This window comes from Eucyclogobius newberryi, unplaced genomic scaffold (assembly GCF_026437365.1).
Source record: "Eucyclogobius newberryi isolate DKJ021-1_F unplaced genomic scaffold, fEucNew1.0.hap1 SCAF_7, whole genome shotgun sequence".
Taxonomy (NCBI): domain Eukaryota; kingdom Metazoa; phylum Chordata; class Actinopteri; order Gobiiformes; family Gobiidae; genus Eucyclogobius; species Eucyclogobius newberryi.
Genome location: NW_027316389.1, coordinates 23,463,968 through 23,491,863, shown reverse-complemented (window position 1 = coordinate 23,491,863; position 27,896 = coordinate 23,463,968). Strand labels below are relative to the sequence as shown.

At 39.2% G+C, this 27,896-nt stretch overlaps 1 protein-coding gene across 4 annotated transcripts; it reads right to left on the bottom strand.

Annotated features, from left to right (window-relative positions):
• Positions 1-27,764, bottom strand: mical2b (microtubule associated monooxygenase, calponin and LIM domain containing 2b). Of its 4 annotated transcripts, XM_072434380.1 has the most exons (37): positions 27,656-27,764; positions 19,769-20,071; positions 18,067-18,274; positions 17,739-17,855; positions 17,256-17,357; positions 16,979-17,134; positions 16,782-16,882; positions 15,933-16,190; positions 15,729-15,844; positions 15,313-15,439; positions 15,089-15,176; positions 14,192-14,339; positions 13,813-14,012; positions 12,992-13,065; positions 12,815-12,883; positions 12,599-12,727; positions 12,323-12,490; positions 11,922-12,137; positions 11,720-11,833; positions 11,133-11,522; positions 10,504-10,590; positions 10,274-10,366; positions 9,820-10,006; positions 9,635-9,708; positions 9,481-9,544; positions 6,501-6,635; positions 5,983-6,033; positions 5,323-5,462; positions 4,813-5,019; positions 3,889-4,037; positions 3,297-3,619; positions 3,144-3,217; positions 2,989-3,078; positions 2,265-2,358; positions 1,644-1,752; positions 1,492-1,565; positions 1-824 (listed from the first exon to the last, which is right to left on the bottom strand). In XM_072434380.1, exons 2-37 carry the CDS (start codon positions 20,030-20,032, stop codon positions 610-612), a joined length of 5,211 nt encoding a protein of 1,736 aa, XP_072290481.1. In that variant the 5' UTR covers positions 20,033-20,071; positions 27,656-27,764; the 3' UTR covers positions 1-609. The 4 variants fall into 4 exon arrangements, with proteins under 4 accessions (XP_072290481.1, XP_072290482.1, XP_072290483.1 ...); XM_072434381.1 differs by lacking the exons at positions 10,274-10,366; positions 10,504-10,590; positions 11,133-11,522 and having other exon boundaries at positions 4-824; XM_072434382.1 differs by lacking the exons at positions 10,274-10,366; positions 10,504-10,590; positions 11,133-11,522; ... (1 more) ...; positions 11,922-12,137; positions 12,323-12,490 and having other exon boundaries at positions 7-824; positions 27,656-27,763.
• Between the last annotated feature and the right edge of the window lie 132 nt (positions 27,765-27,896).

Genomic DNA, 27,896 nt, shown 5'->3' with positions numbered 1-27,896 from the left:
GTGTGCTAAGAATATGTCAAACGGTCATTATAAATATATAGCATAAATTATGTTTTATTAAATATAATTCAATACATTGAAATGACTAAACTAAAACACACACGCACACACACGTGCACACGCACACAGGTCAAACACGAAAGGTCAGACTTCAACCATAACATTCAAACTTCAGCCTCTCACTGACACATCAGGACCTCACAGCTGAAACTTTCCTGTTGCTTTTTGCAGATAAGATAAATATTTGTTAAAGAAAGGGGAAATAATGTGCAATTAACCTGTCATTACGGTACAGTCGCAGTCATTTCCGATTAACCCATGAGAATAAATTAAAATGTCAAGAGATTACAAAAAATGTGAAATCCCAAAACTGTAGTCACTTAAAGTACAAAAAAACATACATTTATGGGCTGAAATGTTTTTACTCATTTGTTGTAGAGCAAAGAAGAGCATAAAGTAGAGAGAAAATAACATCCCTGCACTTCTGTGCAAAGCCAATACAGAACTTGAATCGGTACAAGGGAGAGCGGTTCCTATGCCAACAACAACCAGCGTGTTAAAACCCTTGTCTTCCTTTCAAACCAGTGTTGTGCTTTGCCACGGCACACTTCACTCATCAGGTTCCTCGCTTTGGTCCGGGTGGGCCCAGTGAAACTCGTACCCTCGGGACAGCAGTAGACTCTCCAGGTCCCTGTCCTCGGCGCGCTCCTGGAGCCTCTGCTCCTCCAGTGCACACACCAGTTTGTCCCGCCTCTCCACTGTCCTCATGATCTCTGCCAGCAACTCCTGCTCCTGCTGCAGCTCCAAAGCACTCTTCTGGGCATCTGCCCACAAGACAAGAATGTTTATTGAGTTAGTATGCTTTGTTGTATTGTGAGCATGTTTTACAATGGTACATTGTTATTTTTAAAAAGATGTTAATGAAAAAAGGTTAGTACATCTTATAACCACGTTTTCTATAGACCGTAGTTTTGATTGAAGGGTCCCTACAGTTGGGTGAAATGGAAGCTAATATGATTCAGACTGTCAAGTGGATATGGTTAATCACTTGAAATGACATGCAGAGCATTCTCATACCGTGTTTTGATTGACAATTTTCAAAGGCAAAGTGTTAATTTGCAAATGGTCTTTCATTAGTCTAATGAACATAAACAACTGCATACAGTAAGGCTGTTTAAAGCCTCACAGTAAATAAAAGCCTTTATTTTTTGTTATAGGCATTTTTATTGCAGTCAAAAAACGTTAAAAACATACATTCTTTGTCAGCGGGCTTGCCTCTTTACAAACCTGACCTGTAACTTGGCTTGGTGGAGAGCATGCCACCTGTCTACACCTACCTATGTCATAAAACTGAGCCATCACCATAGAGAACTTTAACTTTAACCTTCCATCTCCATGGAGATATGCAGGTTGCATGCCCGCCATCAGGAATCTACATGTTGCTGTCTGTGACAATCATTTAGAATATATTTGTTTATGAGGAGTGCTTACCCTCTTCTGTCATTCGTTTCCTTAGCTCTTGCTGCAGCCTGCTCTGTGTATCTTCAAGTTCAAGCTCTTGAGCACTAATGGATAAGACGATATTTAAGTTATAACAGATAACATAGTTATTCATATTATTCTAAATGCTACTTTTTACATACAAGATCATTAGCTCGGACTCATAGCGAGCCAGTCTGTTCTTCTCCAGAACTAGTTTGAACCAGGCCTGATACAGCTGGGCCTCATCTCTGTCATCTGAATGGGACTTTTCTGTCAAAGGAAAAAAAAGAAAAGTTATTAGGAAGTGAAACAAGATGAATGAAGAGGAAAAATCTCAGCACAGAAGCAGCACCAAAGACTTTTAAAATCAATTATATACAACTGATAGAAAAGGCCGCTATGCACTCAGATCAAATCTCAATGGCAAAAGTACACCCGAAGGACATCTGCTTTGGCTCAACCAAACAGGACCATACCACGCACTATACAAAACCAAACAAAGGCTCGTACTGTAAAAAGATGTGGCAACAATGAAGCGTCACTGTTCATTGTGGGTGCTGCCATTAGCTGTATGCTTTTATCACACCAGTGGTACAAATGGGTCGAGAAGTCCATAGAGGAAGAATGTGGCTTTTACAGAAAAAATGTTATGGAAACTACACTACTATATTTGTTCAAAGTGTTAATGACAGCGATGTGACAAATCCTGTAATTATGAGGCATGCTGATGATTGAGAATTTGAAGTCTTAAAGCATTAATCATTGTCTGTGACATTAAGTACCTGTTTCTCCTCTTATGAGCTTCTCTATAGCAACACCTCGCTCTTCCAGATCACTTTGTTTCTCACCGACCTCCTCCAGTTGTCTTTGAATTGCCTTGGAAATAGAGAAAATATACTCTAAGCAAGTGACAGTGTTTAGATTTGTGTGAACCCCCAACCTTAAGGTTTGAGGGCAAATATCTATTGGCTGAGCTTCTGCTGCTCCCTTTGGTAAATGTAAAACATGAAATAAGACTGGAGTTGGCCTTTAAAGCCTGGAGTTTTGTCTGTTGCCCAAGTACGTAAATACTAGAAGAAAAGGTTAAACTTTTGGATAAGGACATACATAGGAATGTAAAGGAGTCCTGAATTAAAACTAAAGTTACTAATGTAACTACAGTTCTATGAATGGATGACAGCCAGAGGGCGGAGCACGCATGAAGGGAATCATCAGTGAGTCAAATGCTTCTTGGTCTTTTCTGAGATTTTTTTTTCTCTGAAAAAACACATTTGGGGAACAGTATAACAACATTTTTGAAATGCTGTTGTTTAAGAGTGTTTAAATTCTAACATTATGAACATCAAAGTCTTCAAGGTTTCTCTAAATCATATTATTATATAATATATATAATTATTATATCATATTTTCATTAATATATATTTAATGTCAAGTAAAAACTTTAAGACCTCTAGTGGTATCTATTTTCTATTTAAAGCAAGGACCTCGGTCATACAGTGGTAGTACCTGAGCTCTATGCAGCCTCTTGAGCTGGTCCCGTTTGGCCTGCTGAGCCAAAGTCTTCTCTTGCTTGCTCCTCTGCTGGTCTGGGTGCCACTGAAAATACACACTGAAGTTAGAATAACACATTTTCTTCTTTAATTAAAAACAATTGTAATAACCTTCTTGGTGAACACGGGGTTATCATTTTCATCTTCACTGGAAGATAGTTCTTCTAGGCTTTGCCGCTTAGACACTAAAAAGCACACATTTTATTTTAATAAAAATGATATGCAACTTGTGACGTGTGCTTTTTCATTATTAACTCCAGAGACCTTTGTTCCTGAGGTTGGTGAGGATGGTCCTGATCCCCTCGCTCTCGGAGCCCTGTCTCTGCCTCAGGCGCAGAGAGGAGAACAGATCGACCCTGCGGCGGGGCACAGGCACTTCAGAGACCCTCCTGCTCTTTAGTGACACCTGCTGGAGTAGAGAGGGCAGGTCCCGACAAGCTCCCCATGGGTCAGAGCCCACACTGGGCACTTCACTGCCCTCTTTGTGTTTCTCTGAGCTCCACTCTGCTGCGCTGAACATGGAGCTGAAGTTAAAAGCACCCTCAGACATCGGCCTCTGTCTGCGAGCTCCATCCCGCTTTGGTCTCCTTAAAATCAATGGATATTACACCTTAAAAATAAAATACTGAAGCAATTGGAGGGCCACAAAACAAAACAAAAAACTGAAAATTCCGATCATTTAGCAATATTCATTTATATAATTACATTTTTAGTCTAATGTCTCTAGTAGACGATACAATAGAAACAGGGAAAATCGCTGCATGCATCAGAACACACCATGTGCAAAACATCAGAGGGTTTTATTCATGATCACATGGGTTACAAGGTTGGACACATAAGCCATTAGGGTACATACATAATGACAGTTGTGTTTGTGCTGCTGGGACAGTTCCTCCTGAAGGCGCAGGCGATGAGCTGGAAGACTGAGGACTGAGAGTTCTGGCTTGGGGCTGGACCCTGGACTGGGTCTATCTGGGCTTTATCTCCTACTGCGTCTGTTTGCACCTGATAAGACATCAGAGCAGTGGAAAAACACTTGCAATGCAGAAATAATTCCCCTTATCTCATACACATCATTATCCTTGGACTAATTTTAATGCCAAATCAGAAATCCAGAAACCGAAAGTGCCCAAACTAGGGCAGAGTGAACTTTGATATTATTATATATTATATATTATTGGCGGTATTAAAGTTTTTCTGTTTATTTCTCAGAAATGCTTTGAAAATGTGATTGACCTATTGTGGATCCCAGATGAGACAAGAATTAAATCTCCTATTCGTCTATTATAACTAATTCTAAGAATGTTCCATCGAATAGTATTAAAAATGGTATCTGTCGTCATGGAGACAAGCAGTTGATACCACCAGGTCAAGTTACAGGTCAGATCTGTGAACAGGAGACCACGCTCACAGTAAGAATGCATGTTTTTTAAGGTATTTGTAAAGAATAAAACACTTAAAAGCAAAAAAGGTCAGTTTAATGCTGTACAGTGGAACATTTAATTTTCAGCAAAAACATGGCTATGACGGAAAAGCTGCATAGTTAATGTTAATCTTAATATTTTGACTGCTTAGATTTTACACATGGATTAAAATAATCACTGTTAGATGCTTGGACTAAAAGTGCACTATTTTATTTGGTACAATCCAGGCAAACGAGCCACACATCTCAAGCAGGTGGCAGAACCCTCCACCGGAAAAGTTACACTTTAAGAAGTGCATTTATTTAAACTGTTAAATGGTAATATCATATGTAAATGACCCTCTGTAGAATGTCTACCTGTTTGTTATGTTCTTTTGTTTGGATTTGTCTTGACGGTTCCTCAGCAGTGACCACCTCCCAGTCCAGCAGCTTCTCTCTCTCACACTCAGAGATGGTGAGGCGCTTCTTTGGGACAGACACACCGTCTCCCGTCTTTGTTTCTCCTCCCTCCTTTTTCCCGTCCGAAGAACATTGAAGATCTGTCTTCGAACATTCAGGTAAAACCTTGAAAGTAAAACAATACAGATACATCTTCATTTAGCAGTGAAATTAATTCCACATCTTGTAAATCACCACCAGGACTGTTTGTTACTGGTCTTAATTAATATTACAGTTTGTGCTACAGTTGTGGATATCAAAATCCCTGAAGAGAAATGCACTTGCCCGTTTCTAACATATGCATTTTAATCATTGTCCCCTTCTAATACTGCATGTGCAATAGTTAACAGCTGGTGCCAAGACATAAGGATATTCCTCCTAAATTCCCATGTCAGAAGGCCTCTTTGCTAGAACAGAACATAAACATACACCATGACTGTCTTTTGGTGTGACGTCCTCAAAGTCTGAGTCTGCCTCAGGGACGGAGTCTGCCTCAGGGACAGAGTCAGGTCCTGGTTTGTGTCCTGACCAGCTCCTTTGGAAATGTTTGACAAAGATCAAAGGGAAAGCTGCAACACAACACACAAAATATTACATTAAATCCCACATGCTTAAACATTATCCCATTACTGAAGTTCTATTGGTTACATCAAATAGTAAAAATGTCCCTCTGGTCTATCTCTCTCTTGAACACATTATTAAATCTCAGAATGGACCACCGAAAAATAAGAAGACCAAACCTTAAAAATACAATATACACAAAAGATATACCTGTAGATAAAAAAAAAAATGGGACCAATTTAAATTTAAATGCCTGACAAGAGGGGAAAAGGAAAAGAAGTCATGGGGGGCCAGATATTAAGACAGCAAAATACAAGATAGTCAAGCCTGCCCTCTAGTGGATTATACTGTATGGTGCATCATTTTAAAAAAATATACACAGATTTAAAATGTTGTGTTTAAATCGTTGTGTCTTTGGGCAAGGCACATAAGGGGGCAGCTTCGGCTACAGAGTTAGCTTACCACCATAAAGCTAGGGAACAAATACACAATTGTATAATAATCATACATCAAGTTGACGATACTCACTGGCTTGGATTTTCCTTTTCCATCGATGGCTTTGTTTGCCATTAGACTGTTCTATGATGAAAGGTGAGAAGAAAGACTTACTTCAAACCTACTGTGTGTATGTGAATGTGAACAAACAGTATGTAAATAACCAGTGTCAGTGCGTCTGTCAGTTGATATTAATGGCACACAAACATAGGCAGTGCCAGGACAGTATCTCAGTGGTGATCTGAGATGGACCGTTCAGTCAGGAAATTACAGTCCAGAAAAAACAAACATGAGGCTGGATAAGAAGCCACAGTGTAACAACCGCACCCTGTTAACCCATGAGGCAGACTCCTAAACAAACATCCCATATTCATGAAGCAGAGCTGCTTAGAGTTCAGTCAGTTTAAGATGCTCCCTCAGGGAATATAAAGTATTCAATTCAAGCTTTGAATTACAGGGGAAAAATTAGTAATACTATGCTATGTTTTCAGGGAACGGCACAATATTTTTGATACTCTTAAGATTTGACTGTGTTTAGATTCCATACAGACCTTTGAGACCACCCTGACATGGGGCCTCAGCTGGGTCATTTGAGGCAGTGACCAGACAAGAGGCTTCCAGAGCTTCCACCGCCACCTCAGCATCAGTCTGATCCTCCTCGGGACACTTCTGAAGCAGCACCGCACCTACAATTGAAAACACAAATGAGTTCACCAAACACACATTCCATGCATCGATATCCACTTGTGCATAACATCCCACTGTTTCGTTTTAGCTACTGAACAGTTTAGTTTACATGATGGAACAAAGAATACAAAAGCAAGACAAAGTACTCACAGAGGAGAGATGATCCCACTTGGTTACAGCAAAGAAAGGATTTTCGTTGTAATGATTCGCTCAATTCTCCAAATGTATTCATATTTTATTGATGACTTTGAGGATGTAGAGTGAAAGGATAGAGCAGACCCACAAGCCCATCAGAAGACCTTATCATTCACTTCAGTTCTGTTCATGTCGATGAGACTGGATTTGGTTGGCTACACAAATGTTATCCTCAGTCTGCTATTAATCAATGTTACAAGTGTGTTTGTTTAAAAAGTTGGGATAGTGAAGTTAATTTGGTTGTGTGATGTTAGATGGGGCAATTTGAATGCAGCCAAATACAAACTAAAACAGAGGAACACACAGGGAAACAAAAACAATTAAACAATATATTTTTATTATATATTCTATTTACAGTTTTACAGCATATTTACAACTTAACTTCTTTGGACAATATATCATAATTACTGTAAAACCGTTACAGTACAGCCAGCAAATTGTGCAAAAGGTAGACTGTAAAAGAATACTGAACTTCAGCGTTTCTTATAAATAAAGCTACAACACAATCTGGGGACCCTAATCCCACCCATTATCAATTATGTCTAGATAAAGTAGAGTTTCTGGCCAGTTCTACTTAGGAGAGACATGAGAGGGACCGGGACAGGGGCTCTGAGGGGGCAGGGCCTTCGCCTGAAAGAAAGGGAACCACAGACACCAGATAGACAGATGGACGAGGTTACTTTAAATGGACCGGACAATGAGGCAGCACAAACTGGCTGTGTTAGTTATGTTAGAGGAAAACGCATCACAAGATGAGCATTAGTGAGTCATGAAAACAAAAAAGGTTTTAAAAGAACAGTACATAGTTTGTGTTCTTACTGTTACAGTACATTTGCAGCTAGAACAAATATGGCAGCAGGTTGCTAAACCTATATCTGTCAGCGAGAGAGACATTTTAAGTTCAAACAAACTGGATTTCAGCAGTGGAATGCCATTTCCAATGCTGAAATCAGTTCCAGGAAGGACCCAAATGAGTCATGTGAGGTTCATTCTGATTGGATAATTTTCTTAAGAACCACAACACCAAATGAAAACAACAAGGCCATAATGTCCAGTGTTTTTGAAATAAATCAGAATTACAATTTTTATCAGTAAAAGCAATATTTGATATTTATCTTGTATTTGGGGATGTTACATACTGTTCCTTTAAATAATCCATTACCGGTCATATCAATTTTTTTTTTTTATATATATATATATATATATATATATATATATATATATATATATATATATATATATATATATAAAAATAAAATTTTAAAATATAGAGAGAGAGTTTAAATGAACATTCTGTACAATAGCAGTGATAATCATAAATATATTTAACTCCATTTACAGTCCATTGAAGTTGTTAAAAGGCAGGTATGCAATTAATGTGTAGCCAATAAACACAAGGAAAATATGAAGACTGCATACATGCCACCTTCACTAAATATGTCATGCCACCTTCATGCACAATTTTGGATTGTGACGTTAGCTGTGTAGCTCAGCCAATGTTATACTAAATCTTACAGCCATCACCTTTCCTACTGAAGGAGGATGCAGCATTGGAAACTTAAAATAGACCGAGCAAAATGAAGTGAATGAGAATCAGAACAAAGAATTTAGGAAAAAGAATGGGGGGGAATTAAACTGGGATGGAGGAAATAGATGTTAAAATAAATTACATGAAGAACTTACTTACAAAGTTACTGTCCAAGTGAAACATTTGTTCAAAACTCCCTCAGACAATTCTCTTGCTTAACACTGAAAATTCTTTATTTATTGTGGTCCTTACATATAATGGCAGTTCACAAATGGAGCTTTTGGTTTGTTTAGTTTTAGTCCTAATGAACTAAGTGTAATTCTAATAAAATATAAAACAATATGTTTGATAAAAAATGATGAGAATGAGAAAAAAATAGTTAAAGAAATGAATAACATTAGTCCATAACAGTAATGAAGTTAGAAACCTCATAGGTGTACAATCTGCTGCAATTGTTGCTTAGGATTTCCATTGCACATCTTTGGAGTGCAGTGTTAAGATGCAGCAGACCAGTGCAGTCAGTATAAAAACATGAACGTCTCAAAACAAGCACTTTCAACACTGCTCTGCAAAGCACCGCACACATGTTGGACTAACAAATAAAAGCTTTTGTTGTATAAAAAGAACTAAAAATGTTAACAGTCGACTTTGAAAATAAACATTGGCCTTTTCTAATGGCAATGATTGTCCATCTGTGAAGGGTTTTCTGCAGGTCACAGCATGGAAAAGGCAAAACCGCAGATCCACTAATTCATGAGTATCAAAAATCTGATGCAGCAATACAGTAATTCATGCATATAAAATCAATATAAAAAAGGACACTTGGAATTGTAAAAGCTCTAGTATTTACTCTACTGCTTAAGCCCATGTCTAAGTGAGCTGGTTTAACTGTTCCTGGTAGATCTGACTCGACACCTCGTGCATCAGGCACAGCAGAGGAACAGACACACTCAGCAGCTCATAGAGATACTCATAGTCATGTGAGTGGCTCCTCAAGTGGGACCCTAAAGCTGCCACACACCCACACACATTTCCCAGCAGCTTTTGAGGCAACACCCAAGCAGCCCGGCTTGCACGCCTTGGCCAGTACAGGCCTTGCCTAAGCAAAGAAACCATGGTACCTGCCACTGCTTCACTGCTGGCTGCTGTGCAGGCCGAAGAGTTGTTTAAATGGCTTTGGTCATCCTGCACAAAGAGAGAGTAGTTACAAGTCCAAGTCTGATATAAATTATACATAAAATCAGGTTTAGAAAATTGTTGCATGTTAATGCTCACCGTTCTTCTCCTGAACTTTCCAAAATGAGTGCTTGATAGGCGTTGGGCATAATGCACTTTGCAGTAAAACTTTCCTGCCATTCAAAAACACAGATGTAGAGCTGACATTTCTACAACTTTAACATGACTGCATACTGCAAAAACTCACAAACAAGTTCTTCCCTAAAGCCATGAGTCGTCTGTACCTTCCTGTGAGTCGTATGTGTGTGTCCCCATCCGTAGTACACAGTTGCAGACGTGACAGCGGAAACAGTCGCGGTGGAAAAAGTGTCCATCTGCACTGAGCCTCTCCATCACATAAACCCGTTTGGAGCAGAAGTGGCAGGTGTCACTGCCGCCAAGTGCAGGAGCAAAGGTCCCACGACCAACGCACTGTGGGGTAGAGAGAAACCACAGGATTCTAGTTTATAAGTATTCTATTAATGTGAACATGTGGAGCTGCCCAGCATCCATCAATATCATCTGTTAGACACAGGAACACACCAGCAGACATCATTAGGCCCAGCAATGACACAAACCAACTCAAATAGAAGAAATGATCACTCCAACATCATGTTAGTACTTCAGCGGATTTAAAATGCAAGCCTGGTCTCAATGAGGGGCAGTTAGACATGCTTTGACCATCCCCTTCCATCTTACCGGCACAGCATTCGGCCTGTGATCCGTCTCATACATAATGGCCAACTTTTGGGCTTTAGCATCTATGAATGAGGACACCTTTCCAATGGTACGCTAATGTTACACATACCAAAAAGAAAAGCAGAAAGTCATACCACATGGAGAGAAAATAAGAGAACAAGTTACAGAGGGAATAAAAAACATGAACATATAATAATGAAAACAGAAGAGAACTGAACTGTTTATGATACCTCTTTTAGATAACATGGGGGAGCTTCTGGACAACTCTCAGAGCGAACAAAAGACTTCTGAATAGGCCTTTCAGAACTCACATGACACTGATATCAGAAGAACAAAAGCAGTATAATTAAAATACACTGCATTAAAATTCATATTTTAAAATATATTCATGTAATTTTGTATTTGAGTTGAATTTACTCAATTTATAGTAAAATATGCAAGAATCTACATTTGTTGCAACACTGTTGCAATTGTTTGGATAAAATTAATTACAAAAAGGGTACTCGTGATGGGATGTCACAATTTCAAACTTTTACTGTAATGATTATTGTGAGAATAAACATAGCAATCTAACAATTATTCGTGATTATTAACATCACAAACAAAAGAACAACAAAAATAAATTATGGTTTTGTTTCCTTGTTTTCCAAACACATTACTGCTCCTCAATATGTGACCTTTTTTATGAAATCAAACTTTCTGAATGACCAATTTAACATAAACAGCAAGATAAAAAAGCACTTTACAGTTAGGTTGACTTATTTTGGGGAAAAGTTGAGTATAAAGGACTTGATTTTGCCTCCAAAATAGTTACATTTCTTTTAATTGAACAAAAAAAACATCTACTTTATAGGATTACCTTTGTGAAATCGTTTTCATCCAAAATGTGTTGCTGCGTGACAGTATCAAAGTTAATTGGATAATTTGGCAGACAGGGGGTGCTGTTGTGTCCATTTTCACTGTTCAAATCAGGAAGAAGAGATGCAGTGGACTGTCTGATTGGGCATTTTTCTTTGGCATTGGAAGCGACACTATGGTCAGATTTTACAGCTACATAAGACGACTGAGAAGAGGATTCTTTTAGAGACAGGTTTTCAAATGTAGCAGCACTGGGGGCAGGAGCAGAGGAGAAACCATTCTGGGCTATAGGATCTGGGACTGGGTGGACTGTGGGGTACATAGTGGAGAGTTTAGAGACAGCAGGTGGAGCAGGAGATGAAAGTGAGAGGGAAGAAGCAGAGATTCCATCCTACAAACGCGGAAGAAAAAGAGAAATGAACAGTTTAGGGATAAAGTTTGTGACTCTAACAGAACTGAAAACAGCTGTGGTTAATTGTAGAGTGTGGACACTAGATTTGGTATATGTGTTGTTAGAGCCGTATGTGAAGAAAATGACACTACATGTGTGAAGTAGCTGTTGTTTTATGGGTAAATATGGAACCCAACCTGTTTTTCTGACACAGAAGTTGTCCGAGCTTTGCTGGACCCAGAAAACAAAGAGGAGAGGTGGACAGCTCTCTCCTGTATACTCCTTTTGGTGAACAATGTTGACCCTTTACTCTGTAAATGGCAAGTATTGGTCAATGAAGTGGAAAAGCTGTCTGTGCCAAACTTTACTTCAGCTGATGTGAGCCTAAAATAAAATCACCTGCTGCTCCGTTTCATCAGAGCCCCCATCTGATATCCCCAGAGTGGACCAGTTGCTTGGGACCAGAAGAGAAGATGGGTGCTCTGACAGGGCAATGAGAGGAGGGGTGGGGGAACAGGACAGGGTCACGGGGCTTTTACTTCGAGGAGGTGAAGGAGAGCGGCTGGGGCCGAGAGAGGCACTGGGGTTCTCCAGTAAACGGAGGTAGACCGATGGCTTTAACACAAAGCAGCATAACAGTGGCACAACAAAAAGATCACTTTAGCTCAAATCAAAATGACCACCACCAACTAAAACTAGGGTCCTTCTCAAATACCCAGTATTATATATTATATATATACTAAGTATTGGACGAGCAGTGTATTTAATCTGTGTCATGTCTAAACACAATAACTGAATACCTGCCACTTTGGGCGACTGGGAGGAAGAGGAGGTGGGGCAGCCTTAGGTTTAGCAAAGCGAGGGTTATCCATGTCCACCTCATCCTTCTCCTCTTCATCATCAGAGGAGAGAGGAAGAGAAGATACAGGAGAAGGAGAGACGGATGGATGTGAAAGATCCTCGTCATACTAAAACAAAACCAAAAGAGGAGGAAATGGAAAAGAAATGCAGAAGAGGATGGAGAAATCAATGGAAGGCATTGATGTCTTCGAGTCACAGTCTTAAAAATATCTCACCCTGGTGCGTATTTTTCCTGTTGCGCTGTTCTCCTCAAACTTGGCCAGGAGTTGAGTGGCCATGGATCGGACTTTGTTCTCCCGCAGCTCTCCATTCTCACCAGGAGGGGGAGCACTGTGGCAGGACAGCTATTCCCAGATAAAGACAGCTTAAAAAACAGGTATCCATGGCAAAGTGTGTGGAATGGTAGTAAAGGAAGGTTAAATTCCACTAACCTCTGATAAATAATGGTCACCCTTCCTCCTCCTCTTGTTATCAGAATCGTCTTCCGCTTTCTTGTCGTCCTGTTTGACGTACATCATCAGAAATTCTAATTGCCAAATTTTACATTTTTGTCTAAAAGCGAAGAGTATTGATATCATTTTGTTATCGGAATGTAGAAAATTATTTACCCTGGGTATGCGCTTTCTTGGTTGACTGTTGTTGGCTGCAAAGTCCTTTGTGTTCTCATCAGACTCTCTGGAACCTATCAACATTTAACTCTTTTTATTGCCAATCAAAACACAATGTTATGTCCTTAAGTCTTTCCTAAAATACCAGTATATAATGAACTGGTAGTGAAACTTTTGCACGTATTTTTTTAAAACCTCATGAAACGCCACCAAAGGTTGTGCACCTAACTTTCAAAAAGGAAATATAATCCAGTGTATAATGCTTTTTGAAACAAACGAGTAAACTGATTTTCCCAGATTCATGGGAATGGATTAGTCCTGAGTGACAGTAGTGCAGGTGACTGAGTTTAGTGACTTCTAACATGAAATAAGTGCAAATCAAACACATCTGGTTCCAAGTGGATCACAGTACCTCCACGGTTCTACAGAGCACTTGGATATGGCTTCCCAAGACATAGCAAACATACCAGACGTGTCTCTGGCAGGAACTAACCCAACCACGGCGCTTGGGTTGTGTAATTGAAACTGTGCAGTGGATAAAACGTTCCCTGTCTCCAAGTGGTTTCTATCAGCAGTTCCTGTCTGTCAGGGTCAAGTGTGTTCAATGTCAAGCACAGTGCACAGACAGAAGCTGGCTTATTTGAACTAACTGTAACATACCTGTAACAAGTCTTTTCTGTAAAAGAATAAATAAATAGTTTGCCTTAGTTTGCCACTAATCATGGCATGAGTGAATCATTTTATCCAACTGAGTGAGTTTCTATTGATCAGTTCAGTTGAAGCAAATTGAAGCTGTAACAGAAATGGGTGAACAAACTAACCTTTACTGCTCAGTGGAGAGTTCCTAAAGGCCTCGTAGAACTTGGAGAGGTAGAGGACCATGAGCAGCTTGTCTGGCTCGCCCTCCGTGGCTATCTCCTTCCCTGTGGTGACTGGCTGAATGTTGAACTCTCGCTCTGCTACATCAAAACCCAGCTGGTTGTTTTCTGCAACATCCTCTTCATTTAGACAATCAAAGTCACTAAGAAAAAAACATCAGAATTCAACATGAACTTTGAATTGAAATTCAAAATAGCTTGAGTCTGAAAAATCAGGCTCGACAGGAGACTTTTAGCAGGCCTCAGAACTATTGAGGCCTGAGTAACTGTACCAGCTGCAGCCACATTTCCTTCAGGTTTCCTGGAAGTCCTGTGAACTCACATGAGGTCAGGCCTCTGGCGGTGGATGAGTGCACACAAGGCCAGTCCACTCCTCCAGGACAAGGTCAGGTTAGTGACCTCCACCCCTCTGTAGCCCTGGGTCTGCTTCTGACACCAGGTCAGAAGTCTGCTGGGTCGCACCTCAGACTCTGGTGGAAGAAGATAGTCCAGTCCAGTTACTCACAATAACATTTTCTGTGCTGCGGAGAGATATTCTGTGATATTTATGTACAGTTTGTATAGTCTGCTACGTATGACAATAAAAATAACAACACTATCTCTGTACTAGATAATGCATAAACTGCATTCAATTGAGAAAAATATAAGATACAGTTATAGAGGCTTGGGTAAAGGTTTGAAATATGATTTTAAAACATGATTCCACATGGCTTGTCTATTGAAACGGATGTAAACTGCTGCTGTTTGCTATAGCATGGCACGTCAGCACATGTCTGCCTGACCCTGATGTGGTGTAATGCAATCCCCTGGTATTGTCTGTGACGAGGTGTGTCGGCCTGTTGCAACGCAAAAGCTAATGTTACCGCCAAAGTGGAGCTACTGAAGCATTCGGTATGATGTCATTTTTAGACAAGAGGTCCGTGTGAGAGGGTGTGTACAGGGCTTTTTAAAATATAATTATTGCAGACAACTGAAAACAAGAAATAATTTAGTAACAATAAACAAACATGTTGCATTGTTTTCATAGAGCAGACAATATGTCCAATGGTGGATGGTCAAGCCACTGTACATGTCCCATGGTGGCAAGAAGTCAATATTGTGTGTAAATACACTTACTGCGTCTTTAATCTATCTTTCAAAGCAACCTTTGACCTCACTTTAGTAGGGCAGCCACTCAGTCACTGAAACTTTAAGACCAAATCCACAGCCACTTTCTCACCTCGTCTTGAAAGATTGGCTGATTGACGCTTGGGGCCTCTCTCCAGAAGACCAGAGTCCTGTTTGCCATCAACAACTAAATGTCGCACCTAAAAGAAAAACATGGTTCATTTTTACTTGATAAAAATCACAAATACATTTAAAATAAAAGGACATAAAAGGACAAGGTAGTGACGATATTTACGGCAATAAAAACTTCAGAAATATATAAGATTTTGGACTAACCTGATGAGGCCGGACGCAGTTAGAGTTGAGGTTGGGATACCGTGTTGTAGGGTCTATTGTGTACAGATCAAAATTCTTACTGAGGTTTTCGGGTGTAGTTTGAGGCAGCAGTCTGTAGATGCTCTCCCTGATAGAAGACAACACAAATACCATCTACAGAACAAGTCGGATGTCTGCTCGGTTTGTCTTAACAGACAAATAACGGTTAAAACTCTTATACATAAGCTTTCGTTTTCTTTAGCAAATACTGTCCATCTTTGTTCATATTCCAGAGCCTAAAGCTGAAGCCCAAAGGATTCTGACAGTGTTTCTATGTACTCTGCTAACAGGAAAAACAAACAATAATTACAAAATTGTCAAGGAAGGGAACTTAACTCTTTTACCGAACTATAACAATGACGACAAGTGAAACTGACCTTTCTGCTAGAATCTCTAGAGGGTTTCTGCCCTGTGCCCAGCCTTTCACCATCCAAGCAGCATCAAAGGCAGCCAGGAACCCTCGAGCACAGCCTGTACCCATGGGCCAAAAGGGCTAAAACACAAAACCCGCCCAGCTTTATCATCATCAGGACACTTTGAATCTTGGCTAACAATGACAAAAATAAATACTTATTGCATACCTCTAACAAACTGTCACCCACTAATGTAACCAGTAGCTGATGCCCGTTTTTCTCCCGGATGAGAGCAGCATTCTCGGAGGCATACATGGAGGTAAAGTCAAACATGGCAACATCGCGCTGCCCATAGTGGTTAATAGCATAGTCAAGAGAAGGCAGCTGGTAATTGGTCCCAAAGTCTGCAGCCTCACGAGCATAAGACAGCAAAGCTTCCTGATCCACATTATCAGGGCTTAACAAGCGCTCTGTTTCAATGTAGTCCTGGTAAAAAAAAAAAGGGAAAAAATTGGAAGACAGGATTTTGAGTGTTAACATAACCATGAAAAACATGAAAATATGACCCCTTTCCCTGTAACTAGTAATAAGTGGGTATGAGTGATCATTCTCTCTTAAAGGCCCCATGTGAGCCCACACAGCTGACAGTGAAGCATCACTCTGCACTAGAAGCCAATGTAAGCTGAGACTGAGTCCACTGAGGGCATGAGAGGGCTATATGCCTTCAGAAAAATAGAGTAGGTTCCACTCCAAATCATTTTTGTCCCAGTTATACATGGGTAAATATGAAAATATAGAACTAAAATAAACTATACGTGTTACAAAACATAAGAAAAATTATGATATCAAATATATTAGCGCTGTACTTTCTTGATGGTTTTGATTATTTAAAAGTAGTTGTTTGAATTCATAGTAATTAAATGATTATCCATGTAAATGCTCTGTGCTTTAACAGCTAATAAAGATGGAAACAATAGAGATGGAAACAAATAGAAATGAACCAAATACAGTTATTGGGATCGGCCCTATTTTATGTGATGCAGGAATAAAAAATATGTTCTCGATGTGTCAGCTTACATTCAAAATGACCCCTTTGTCCAGCAGACTGTGTTTCTTGGCCGTCATGACAAAGTAGTGGGTATTGTCCTTGTAGTACACAATGTTCTCCAAGTCGATGCCTGAAGACAAAAGCAGTTTACTTCAGGCAAACAGTTTTACTGCTGTTCATAATGACAGCTGTGGGACGAGTCCATGAACACACTCCAAACACTCACCTGTCTCCTCTTTCAGCTCCAGGAAGAATTTCTGATTAAAGATAAAGGCCACACCACTGATCTCCTCCACTTTAGCTTCAGCTGTGGTGTTCCTGTTCACAAAGTTAGCCGTAATGGCAATAGCCAACTTTCCCCGAAACTCTTTGCGATTAAAACCTGTAAAATGGTAAACATAACAAACACGTCACTGCCTATTTTAAACACATTTTCTCAAGTAATTAAAATGTAAATTCTAAGAAATACAGGACCATGACATGACATTTAAAACTGGCCTCACCATCTAATGTGTTCCTTCGCCCATCGGCTCCAATTACCACATCAAAGTCAAATTCAGAGACTGGATGAGTAGCAGGTCGCACCTCTGCTCGCCATCCTGGACCTGACGACAATAATTAGTCAGAGGTTATCATTTTCATTATTAACCCCCATGTTCTATTTCATCCCTACTGATACTGACCAGAGGGTGACGCAGAAAACACCGATTGATTCCCTGGGCAGGAAATGAGTCAGTGCTGATTCAGTCATCTGGGATTCATGGAACTCCAATTTGTGTATTTTCTGTCTTACTAAAGAACAACAACTTTACAAAGTTACGAAAGTTCTATGAATCCCTGATGACTGCCAGTAAGCACCGAGTGACAGGGAGTCACTGGTCATCAGTATTGATGAAATAGAATGTCCAATGAGAGCCAAATATAACTGAAGAGAGTCCCTGAGTGCCAGTAGAATGCGTGACCCTCCAAGCTGAGATAAGACTTACTGTCATCAGTCTGCTCCTCTGGGGGCTCCAGCAGTTTGACAAACTCCACATTGACGTGAATCTCTATTCCCAGAATGAGAGACACCTTGATAAGCATGAGCTGTAGCTGGCGAATACCTACAACACAACAACAAACTCAAAACACTACAGAGCAATATTAAGCACCATGTTCCACTGTTGTATATGTATGTAGTAAACTTTGAACGAGCCAATAGAACTTATGATACATTTAAACGGTTGATTTGAATATGATATGATATGAATTTGATATGAGGTGATGATAAGTGATAAGTGGCAGATGATATGATCTCAGACTGGAGACACTCACTGATGTGGTCGATGGAGCCAGCGCAGAACTTTCCGTAGAACTTCTTAGCCCCGAGGCCCCTGAGGTCGTGAATGGTGTAAGGCCACAAGTGCAGCACATTGTTCCTGGAAAAGGTGTCTCTCTTCTCTATGACAACCACCTTACACCCCAGCAGCGCCAACTCAATGGCAGTCCGCAGACCACAAGGACCACCACCGATGATGAGACACTGGGGGAGAAAAGGGAACATTGATGAGAAGAAGCAAGAGTAATACTAATACTAATACTGATACTGATACTAATTTTCTGAAGCCAAAGATCCTTTGTTTTATTCAGTTACTCTCCCAGAGGTCTGAAAGTCTGAAAAAGGAATAGGTAGAAGCTTGAGCTTCTACCTATTCCTTTTTATATATTATTTTATCTACTTACTCTACCTCTATATATTTATTATTAGATGATTTGCAAAGATGATACATTTTGTTTTATTTACATTTAAAGTTAGTTTGAATCAAACCAACATTTTAGTATTTTTAATATTTTTTCCACTATACCAATGAATGCTTCTAAAATTATTCCCACAGAAAAGTATTTTGGTGTTTGTATCAAATAATATAAGATGTAGTTTTTGCTATCAAACAGATCATTATAGAGAAGAATTACAAAGGACTCAACAAGTAAGGAATAGTTCATGATGAACTGTGATGAGCTTTGGTTAGATTTAGGAATACTCCAGTAGCATATTGTTTGTCTATTGCATTTACTATATTTTCAACTAGATTTATCAAGCAAAATGTAGTGTTTCTGCAAAACTCCAAAAATGCAACAAGATTCTTTTTTTAAATTGTTGCACAACTTAAGTTCTTATTCCTTCAGATAGTGATTGAAAACATTAGATGTGGTGGATGCTGGCCTATTTTTCAGCTATAGAGAAGGTGATTAATAATAATGATAATAATATTATTAATATTAATATTAATCATCATCATCATCATCATCATCATCATAAGAATGTAATTAAGCCAATCTAATGAAGTGTGCCCTACTTCATGAGATTGGCTTAATTAAATAACATAATGTATATATTTGTTATATTTCTGTCCAGAGCCTTGGCCTCAATGGTTTTTCTCCTTGAGCCGTCTCTGGACTTTTTCCCCTCTTATCTTTTGCTTTTGTCATTTTAGTTTACTGTTAAAGAGCTAATGTATTGTGTACCTATTTGAATGTGAAATCCCTATTTAAACACCATAGATTTTGTTATTGAGCATATACCCAATTTGTTTTATGGTTACATACTTGGCGATAATTTGTTAAATTTAACTGTTGCTTTATACTACTTGCATAATTTCTTGTGCGACTAATCTGCACTGGCAAAGATTTCAGGACAAACAATCACTACATGAAGTGCCAGACTGAGATTGCACTACTATGCCTCCTGTGTTGTGTCAAGCTGTAAAGACAACTGAAGCCTTCAGTCTATTGTTCACAGTCTTTTTGGGGCCAAATCCTGAGCTAAATGCTGCACACATGGCACTTGTAGGAAATGAGTCAACTAATTGTCATGGCGCTGAAGTTACTACATTTTGGGGATAAGAGAGCATTAGTGCTAAATTTGAAGTTGCAGTAGGTACAGTACTGTATTGTAACAACATTACTGCATGTGAAAAATAAGAGATTTTAAAACTCAATTGGTTAAGAAATGTTGGACTATGGCTGCAAGTCTTACCCTTGTGCCCCGGCAAGCTGTGCTCTGCTCGTACGCCTTGTGCTGAGCCCTTTTGTCCAGTTTGGTCCACAGAGCCTTGACCTTCCATGAGGTGACCGCAGCCTTCAGACCACTGAAGAAGTGGGTGTGGTCCAGCGGGTCAAGCTCCAGCTGCCGACACAGGATACTGAAGGCCTGCAGTGTACCTTTGCAGGTGGTTGCCTGTACAAAGGTCTCAAAGAGCTGACTGGCCCGGGCCGTGCGTTCATCCTCAGTCTCCCCCATCAGCTTCAGACGGCTTCACAGTGACATACTCAGGTGAACCTAGGAGAATCAGACACAGAAGAGGCATGGCTACATTTATGTTGGATCTTAATATCTTAATCACAATATACACTCAAATCAATCCAGTAAAAACACTGAAAATGTGATGTGCATTTTCCTAGAGCAAGAAAATTCTGGAGTACTCTAAAGCAGACGTCACATTGTTAGCACGCATGTCCTTAAAATAATATGCACAGGTCTCTGTGTGACTCTGGGTGGAGAGTGTATGATCCAGGACAATAGCTCAGGGAGCAGAACGTTATATAAGGCCCTGAGACCCACACTTCAAACAGACATTCGGTCATATGGTCTTCTCACAACAAAGGTTTTGCTGCTCGCGCTCCCTTGAACACCTGATAGGATTATGGCCCAGTCTGTGCTCAGAGGGCTTCAGCTCTGCAGTCATGAGGAGGAAAGTGTAAGAAAACTACACACACGTGATGTAGCACAGGCAGAGGTGTGGTACAAACATAGTGTACTCTAGGCCACGTCCATGCTCTAGGACCTGGTTACAATAACAGTTCATAAGATTATCTGAATCTTTGGGACATGTATTAGAAAAGAAAACCCTCATAGGAACAGAGATATTTCATTTATAAATACATTTTTAAATACATTTAAAACTTCTATTGCAAAAAACAAATTTATCAATTTAATTCATATTTGATGTGAATAAATATATTATTATATTGAATATTACACTTTGATTTGACGGCAAATATCCAACTTTTGGAGAACTTTCATAAAATGTCTTTGAGGATTCAATCCAAACCTGGTAATACAGCACACTGTGTTCACTTCATTTACTCCACTTGTGCAGAAGCCACCTGTCGCTTGCTTTCAAACTAACCACAGCACTTTGCATGTTTAACTGTCACCATGAGGTCACAGGCTGCGTCTGTATCAACTCTGAAAACCATTTTGAGGCTAAAGATTTTAAACAAACACAGAGCACCAAACTCATCTTAGAATTCACTTTGATCCAAGAGGATATAGTTTCTCACAGCCTGACTAGGACCCACAATGTGTGCGTCACAACATAGTGCAGCGGGCATTGCACACGCAGCTTCAGTGCAGTCATGACGCTCCCACCACCAAACACACAACTGCTGCAGCACACACTCCCTCTGAGGCCAAGTGGCCCAGAGGAGGGCATCAGACACTGTTCTCTCAATTACCACAAACGCATAAATGGGATGTCAATATGGCTTAAAGGCTAAATTCATACCGTTGGGAAAGTTTCATGAAGACTATCGATGTACTTTAAGTCACAATTAATCTTCCATTACTTTGTCCAAAGAAGTTTAGTTGGATTTAATAATGTCTCTACTAAATGATAATAGTAATGAACATAACTTTGTATATTGCTTTTATTTTAGCACAATTGCAAAAGGAGGCAGTGGGGCAATTATCACAAGTAATTAAAACTATGTCCAATGCACACTGAATACTGAATACTTCACCTTTCATGTCTGATTTTTTTTTTCTTCCCAAAATTAAATGGTTTAATTGAAACTTGTAACATGTGCAAATTTGGGCATGTAACAAATCTGATCTAGACAAGTTGGCACAGACTGTGCTCTGAATGCCTCACTGCACAGAGATTATAGTTACTTGGGCAACTGAAATCAAAGACATTCTAAGACCGCCTGATAATATCCATAAATCTTCCCAGAACTGCTCTGATAACTGTGCTGATAAAGCTCACTCAGACTGGGACAGGAGATACACAATAGGAAGTGCAGTCCAATACAAAGCATAAGGCTGTGGGAAAGATCACGTTTCGGGCCAGTAGTTAATGCCAACACATCTGGGAAGGAGGATTCTGAGAATTTGGAGACAGGAAGTCTACATGATCTCTAGAGGTTATTTTAGAAGTTTCAAACCAGTAAAGGCTGCACTTGCATCAATATGCACGCGTAGCCTCTTCTCAAGCCGACTCATTCAGAGCACTGGCTCCAGCTTACTCTTGCCTAGGTAATCCCATTACCGCAGACATTCATAAGGCCTATTAAATACTTTTAGAGATGACTACAATGGCACGCAGGGACTGGGCTGGGCAATATAATACACAAATACTTAAACTTGTTTTCCTTATAATAAAAGCAATCACAAACTGATTTTGTCTTATTAAAAACAAATCACAATTACATTTAATAATAATTGACAGATTTCTAATAATTGTGAAAGGAAAGCCCAATTTCTTCCTCCAAAGTCTGCTCCAAACCACATGCTTTTACTGACAGAGGATCGACCTGTCGGACCCAAGCGTATCATGACTGAATCTCTCAATTAAAATGTGATTAATTCTACAGCCCTAACTAAAACGTATTTATCTAAAGAACAACTAGAAAAAGGGATGTTAATTAAGGCGAGACACAGCAGGTGACAAGGAAAACATGTAGATATATAAATTTGAAACGTTTTCTGTAGTTCACTTACATACCGGTAATAGAAAATGTTTTGCCAGTAGTGATATCATGTTGCTTTAGACAAATCGTCTAGACTAAATCACAGTTATACTATACCAATTTGTCACGTTTTGTTGCAGAAATAATATATAAAAAAAATATACCTTTTTGCTCTATAAATGTCATGCCGTTCAATCAAGATCAAACAGTGACTGGTATGTATGAACTAGTAACACCTTTATATAAAACGTGTTTATAAAATTCCTGCCCGTACAGTTGTCAAACTATTAAAAAAAAACAAAAGAAATACATAGAAACACTCAAAATATAAAATACAATCAAAGGGAATGAAACTATTTAACATAAAACATTCAAAGCTGAGTGGATTTGATTGTTTATTTGGTCAGTACAGTGCATGTTAATGAACATACACGAAATGCATGCTGTGGGGGCTCATTTTCACCCATTGTATTCACTCTAGCAAGCTCACACTCATTCATACATTCATACAGCATACTATTGTACATGCCTTTAGTGGTAGGGGAAACCGGAGCAGCCCCAGAAAACCCAGACAGGGGGAGAACATGCAAAGTCCACACAGAAAGGGCTTCTTGCTGTGAAGTGAGAGCGCTAACCGCTGTGCTACTGTGCCGCCATAAGAAGTAGCAGACAGGAAATGTCCTAAACATTTTAGAAAGATATCTATAAGAGCCATCTGTGTGAACACACCCTTTGACTTAGATAAGGAGCCACTGAACCAGGCCAAACTCATCAGGCCAAAATAGCGCAGAAAAACACATTTTAAAATGGTTTCATCAAGAGTTTAGAAACGGGTCCAGCATTCCAACTCGGAAGAGGCTAGAGCAGGGGTGGGCAATTATTTTCCTCCGAGGGCCATATTCGAATCCAGGCAATTAGCGGAGGGCCGGCCCGCCATCATTGGTGTGAAAAAAGAAAAATCCCAAAAATTGAATATCAAATAAAATACAACTTTTCTGTCAAATATAGGCTATTGAATCTATTATTTAATTGATTTCACGTCATATGTATTAAGGATACACGTGCAGACAGATGCCTGAGGGCAAAAAAGGAAACTTTTTTTTTTTTTTAAATATTACTTGGACAAGCTTGGCGGGCCGGATTGAAAGGGCCTGCTCAACCTAGGGGTCGTGAGATTATTTCAAGGGGTCCCAGATGATTTGAAAGAAAAATCTTAAAATGATACAATTGTCTTAAACAAGGCTTAACCCCCAAGACCCTTATGCAGTGGTAAATGTAGATTAAAGAATGCTAATTTATCTAGGCCTATATCCTCAAAATAAAATCAAACATTAGACATGAGGCAACTTTATCACTTTAGGAGGTAGCCTTGTTTAAATGTCAACAAATGCCAACGGTTGATATTTTGGGGTTCACAGCTGAAAAGGGAACCACTGCTCTAACCTGCCCGTTACTGCACAACAACAGACACCTTAGGTTATGTTTGATTTTGTATTTTTAAACACGGATACATTTGTTGGCAACACAACCATCTTAGAAGCAAAAAGCTCAAATTCAGCCAATGACATCACACGTTTGTATTAGATGACATAACAGGTTTTCAATAAAACTCGTCTCATCAGGACAGAAAGGCTCGTCCATAAAGAAGACTGTATATGAACAGCTGAGTTTTAGGACAAGAAGAGCCTGAGTCAAAGTACAGTTGTGTCCTATTTGTAGTTTCACACAAGCCTCTGGCAAAGGTAAAGGTAGCTCTGTGCTTTGGCACAAAGGTTAGACCAAGACTTTGGGGAGTGTCCTATCCAAACAGTTGGTCAAAACAACTCTTAAAGTCATTCTGGGAGAATATACATAAATTATGAAAGCATGTTACCATGAATCAATAACAGATTGGATAATCAAAAGATAAATTAAGTAAATGAAATCATTTGTCACCTTTGGTTAAACAGAAGGTTAGTCATTTGGGAGTGGTGTTCCAGTTCCAAATACTCACCATAGGCTTGTGTAATAGATATGCTTTATTTGGGGCATGTAAAATGGGAAATCAAACCATAATCCTCAGGGAATTAACAGCACACTCTAAGGAGGCTGGACCTGGATTAGACCTAACCTGTAAACAGTTGTTTTGACAGCAGCATGTGGACACAGCATCACATTTAAATAGCTGGATACAGTATTGTACAGACTAGAGCCAGCCCATTATTTCACATTTAACAATCTTGATGTTCACTAGAACTGGAAAACTACACCAAATATGACTACTATACCAATCTGTGCGCTCACGCACCATGCATGCATTACATCAGAAAAAACTGAACTTTATGTTTTGATGCCTCGTGAGATTACTTAAAATACAGAGATTATATCGCTATCAAAAAATAATTATCTAAAGAAATGTATTAGTAATAATTCAATAGTAATGAATTACACAGGAATAGGGAATACAGAGTAAAGTATAATCCAATTACTGATATTAAAAACAGATATAGTTTAAACAGCTATAAATATTGACATGTAATGTACCCTACTCTGATGTCTGGCAGCTTTCCAGTAGCTCTGGAGTAAACTTAAGACCCTGGACATATGTTGCTGGAGTATAGGATTTCCCAGGTTCACAAGCATCCGGGGCAGGCTAGACTCTGGACACATCATTTGCAGGCAAGCATTTATTTCACAAAAGCGTATGGATTAGACATGGCAGGTGTATGGTGTCACGGCATTTTAAGCACAAGTTTAAAGAACAAAAGATCACACGGGATCAAGGGGGAACTTATTGGGCAAAGTATGTTGCATTGCATAGGAATCAGAGCAGACGTTTTCAAACTGCAAAAATGCAAACTTCTGACCCCACTGGAAAAAGTAAACAAACATACAATTTGTATATTAATTTCAGTAGAATTTGACCCCAATTTTGAACACCCACCAATATGTTTTTTTAGTGTCCATTATCTGTAGTCAAACTGTTTCTTCGGGACACTGGAGTCATGCCTGTGTAAAGGGAGCCTGGCCTTTCCCCTCTGACAGCTAGTGACAGTGACACCCTGTTCCCTGGGGTATTTTTGTCCTCTCAGGCTCACCCACCTCCATCTTCAGGCTCTGTGCAGTCATGTCACAGCCCCTTATATGTGCACACATTCCTGGTGTCAATGCTCACAACATGTTTGAGACCATCGACAGCTTCAAACAACAAGGAAGTGCATAATCTCAAAACACACACACACACGCACACGCACACACACACGCACCTTATCTTTTTATCCCATGCCTTCCGTATGCTTCTCAAGTCAAAAACAATTTAACACTTCACATTTACTTGACAAAAACGACTTAAAACTCTCCATCAAAGCATCAAAAGGATAAACTCAACTCAATTCATCACTATACCATACCATACTAAAAGCTAATTAGAGATCGACTGATGTGTTTGTTTTTTGTTTTTTTAATTAGTCAATGTAGATGCCAATTGTTTAGAATCTAAAGAAACTGCTGGCCAATAATAACTGTTCTGCCAAAAATGTGAATGCAAACGCAGCAGATTGTACCCAAAGACTAATGTCCATCTGTTTAATGGATGTTTGCTATCGACGCTGTTGAAATAATATTGTTTAAGATGGAAAATAAAGTCAACAAACTAAGTTCAGGGTGATAAACAACAGCAGATTCAACTTGCAAAAATACTACAAGAAAAAAAAAATTGAGACATCAAAAACAATATTAACAGAACTAAATACTTCACCCTGCTTCCGTGGAACATTAAGACAAAGGCTCAAAACATCTGTTGAATGGATTACCTTAATTAGAACAATGCATCACCAGAGAAATGCAATAACCTGCAATGTCCCGTGTAGGATCAGTGAAAGAATATTTGTGATATGCTGCTTAACCACGAATAATGACATACAGTTAATAATCTTAACAGTTGACTCTTATCCATCCTCGTTCAGATAATGATGACGGAAAAGTGCTTGGATTCAATGTGGCACATTATTTTCACAATGGATCATTTTGACCGTTTTAGAGAATCTATTACAACAAATTACGCAAAGGAAAAGTAGTCCTTTGTGCAACGGAAACACAACGCCACAACAACTGGAGCTCCAAGATACGCGGCTTTCTGCTTGACTGGATTTCAGCTCCACGAGAGGACGAGACCTGCTACACAACCACACGACCCAGGACAGTGTGCAACAACACTATTTGCACAAAACAATATACATTGAGTGTTGCTTGGCTTCATTCTGAGATCTACTGTGCTCCTTGCCAGATTAAGGCTATCAATATTAGCGCCGGCCTACTGAGAAGGATGTTTTCCATTATCAAAGTAAAGATCAAAGATGTGATGTTTTAGTGTTGAAATGAATACTGGAAAGCCATTTCCATGCAAAAGAAGCACTCTGTGGATTCTAGGGCTTTTTGTCATTTAATAATTCATTTTTGACAGTGCCTTAGTGGACTCTTTATTTTTATATTATTTTATTGTGAGACCTTGAGTGAATTATCTGGAGTTTTGACGTGAAGTGTAAGCTTTATCTCACTTTTTTTTTTAAACATAATGACGCTAATTACTTGCACTTCATTTGTACATGTTTTGTGAAATCCTGTGAGCTTATGATTTGTGTGCAGTTTGGGTCAGATACATACACCACGCCCCATTTTAACCGATTAATCGACTTCATCCCAAGTGTTTTCAACAAAATGGTCAAATCCATTTATTGCTGCCGCTACTGTAACCAATTTGACTAATTTACTTACATATGACCCTAGTAATTCACTCTTAACATAGCAACTGACAATTCAAAACTAAATATTATACATCATGAATAGGGTCAAATGTAAAAGGTAAAACATTTAGCTTTTCAAATTCACTGGAAAACTACAAATCCATATAGGCTATAATAAAAAGTTACTATTTCAAATTAAATAAATGTGTTATCTGTATTATATGTCATCGCATAATCTGTTGGATCCTAATTTTTATATCTATATTAAGCCCACCTACTGTCATGTTAATTGCAGCCACCTGTTGTGTGTAACAAATATAAAACTCTTTTCAGTCAAACTCCCTACGCCAAATTAAAAATCAAAGACAGACAGACAGCACCACATTGAGCACAAGTTCACACCGTTTGCAGTGCCAAAGCCAAAGCCAAAGCAGAAGTGTCAAGCTACGTACCGTGAAGTCCATGAAGAAGAGTCCATGGTAGAGACGTTTTGTTTTTTTGTTTTTTTAATTCCCCACGTTTTAGTCCAAAATATGACCAAATAAATAACGCCGCTGGTTAGTTTCTCTCACAGTTTAAAAAAAAAATATATTGAAAAAAAAAAATGGAAAGCTGAGCGCTCCACGTCTCCTGAGCTCAGAATTAACGCGGCCAGTGAGCGCCGCTTTTACGCTAACGTAAGTGTGTGAACGC

What these genes read in the sequence shown, in the direction of transcription:
- mical2b (XM_072434380.1), bottom strand. Translation starts at nt 20,032, where the DNA reads ATGGGGGAGACTGAGGATGAACGCACGGCCCGGGCCAGTCAGCTCTTT. An exon ending in TGGCTCCATCGACCACATCA is followed by an intron (nt 17,856 to 18,066) that starts GTGAGTGTCTCC and finishes GTTGTGTTGTAG; the next exon opens with GTATTCGCCAGCTACAGCTC. An exon ending in CAGCAGTGAAGCAGTGGCAG is followed by an intron (nt 6,636 to 9,480) that starts GTACCATGGTTT and finishes TTTCAATTGTAG; the next exon opens with GTGCGGTGCTGCTTCAGAAG.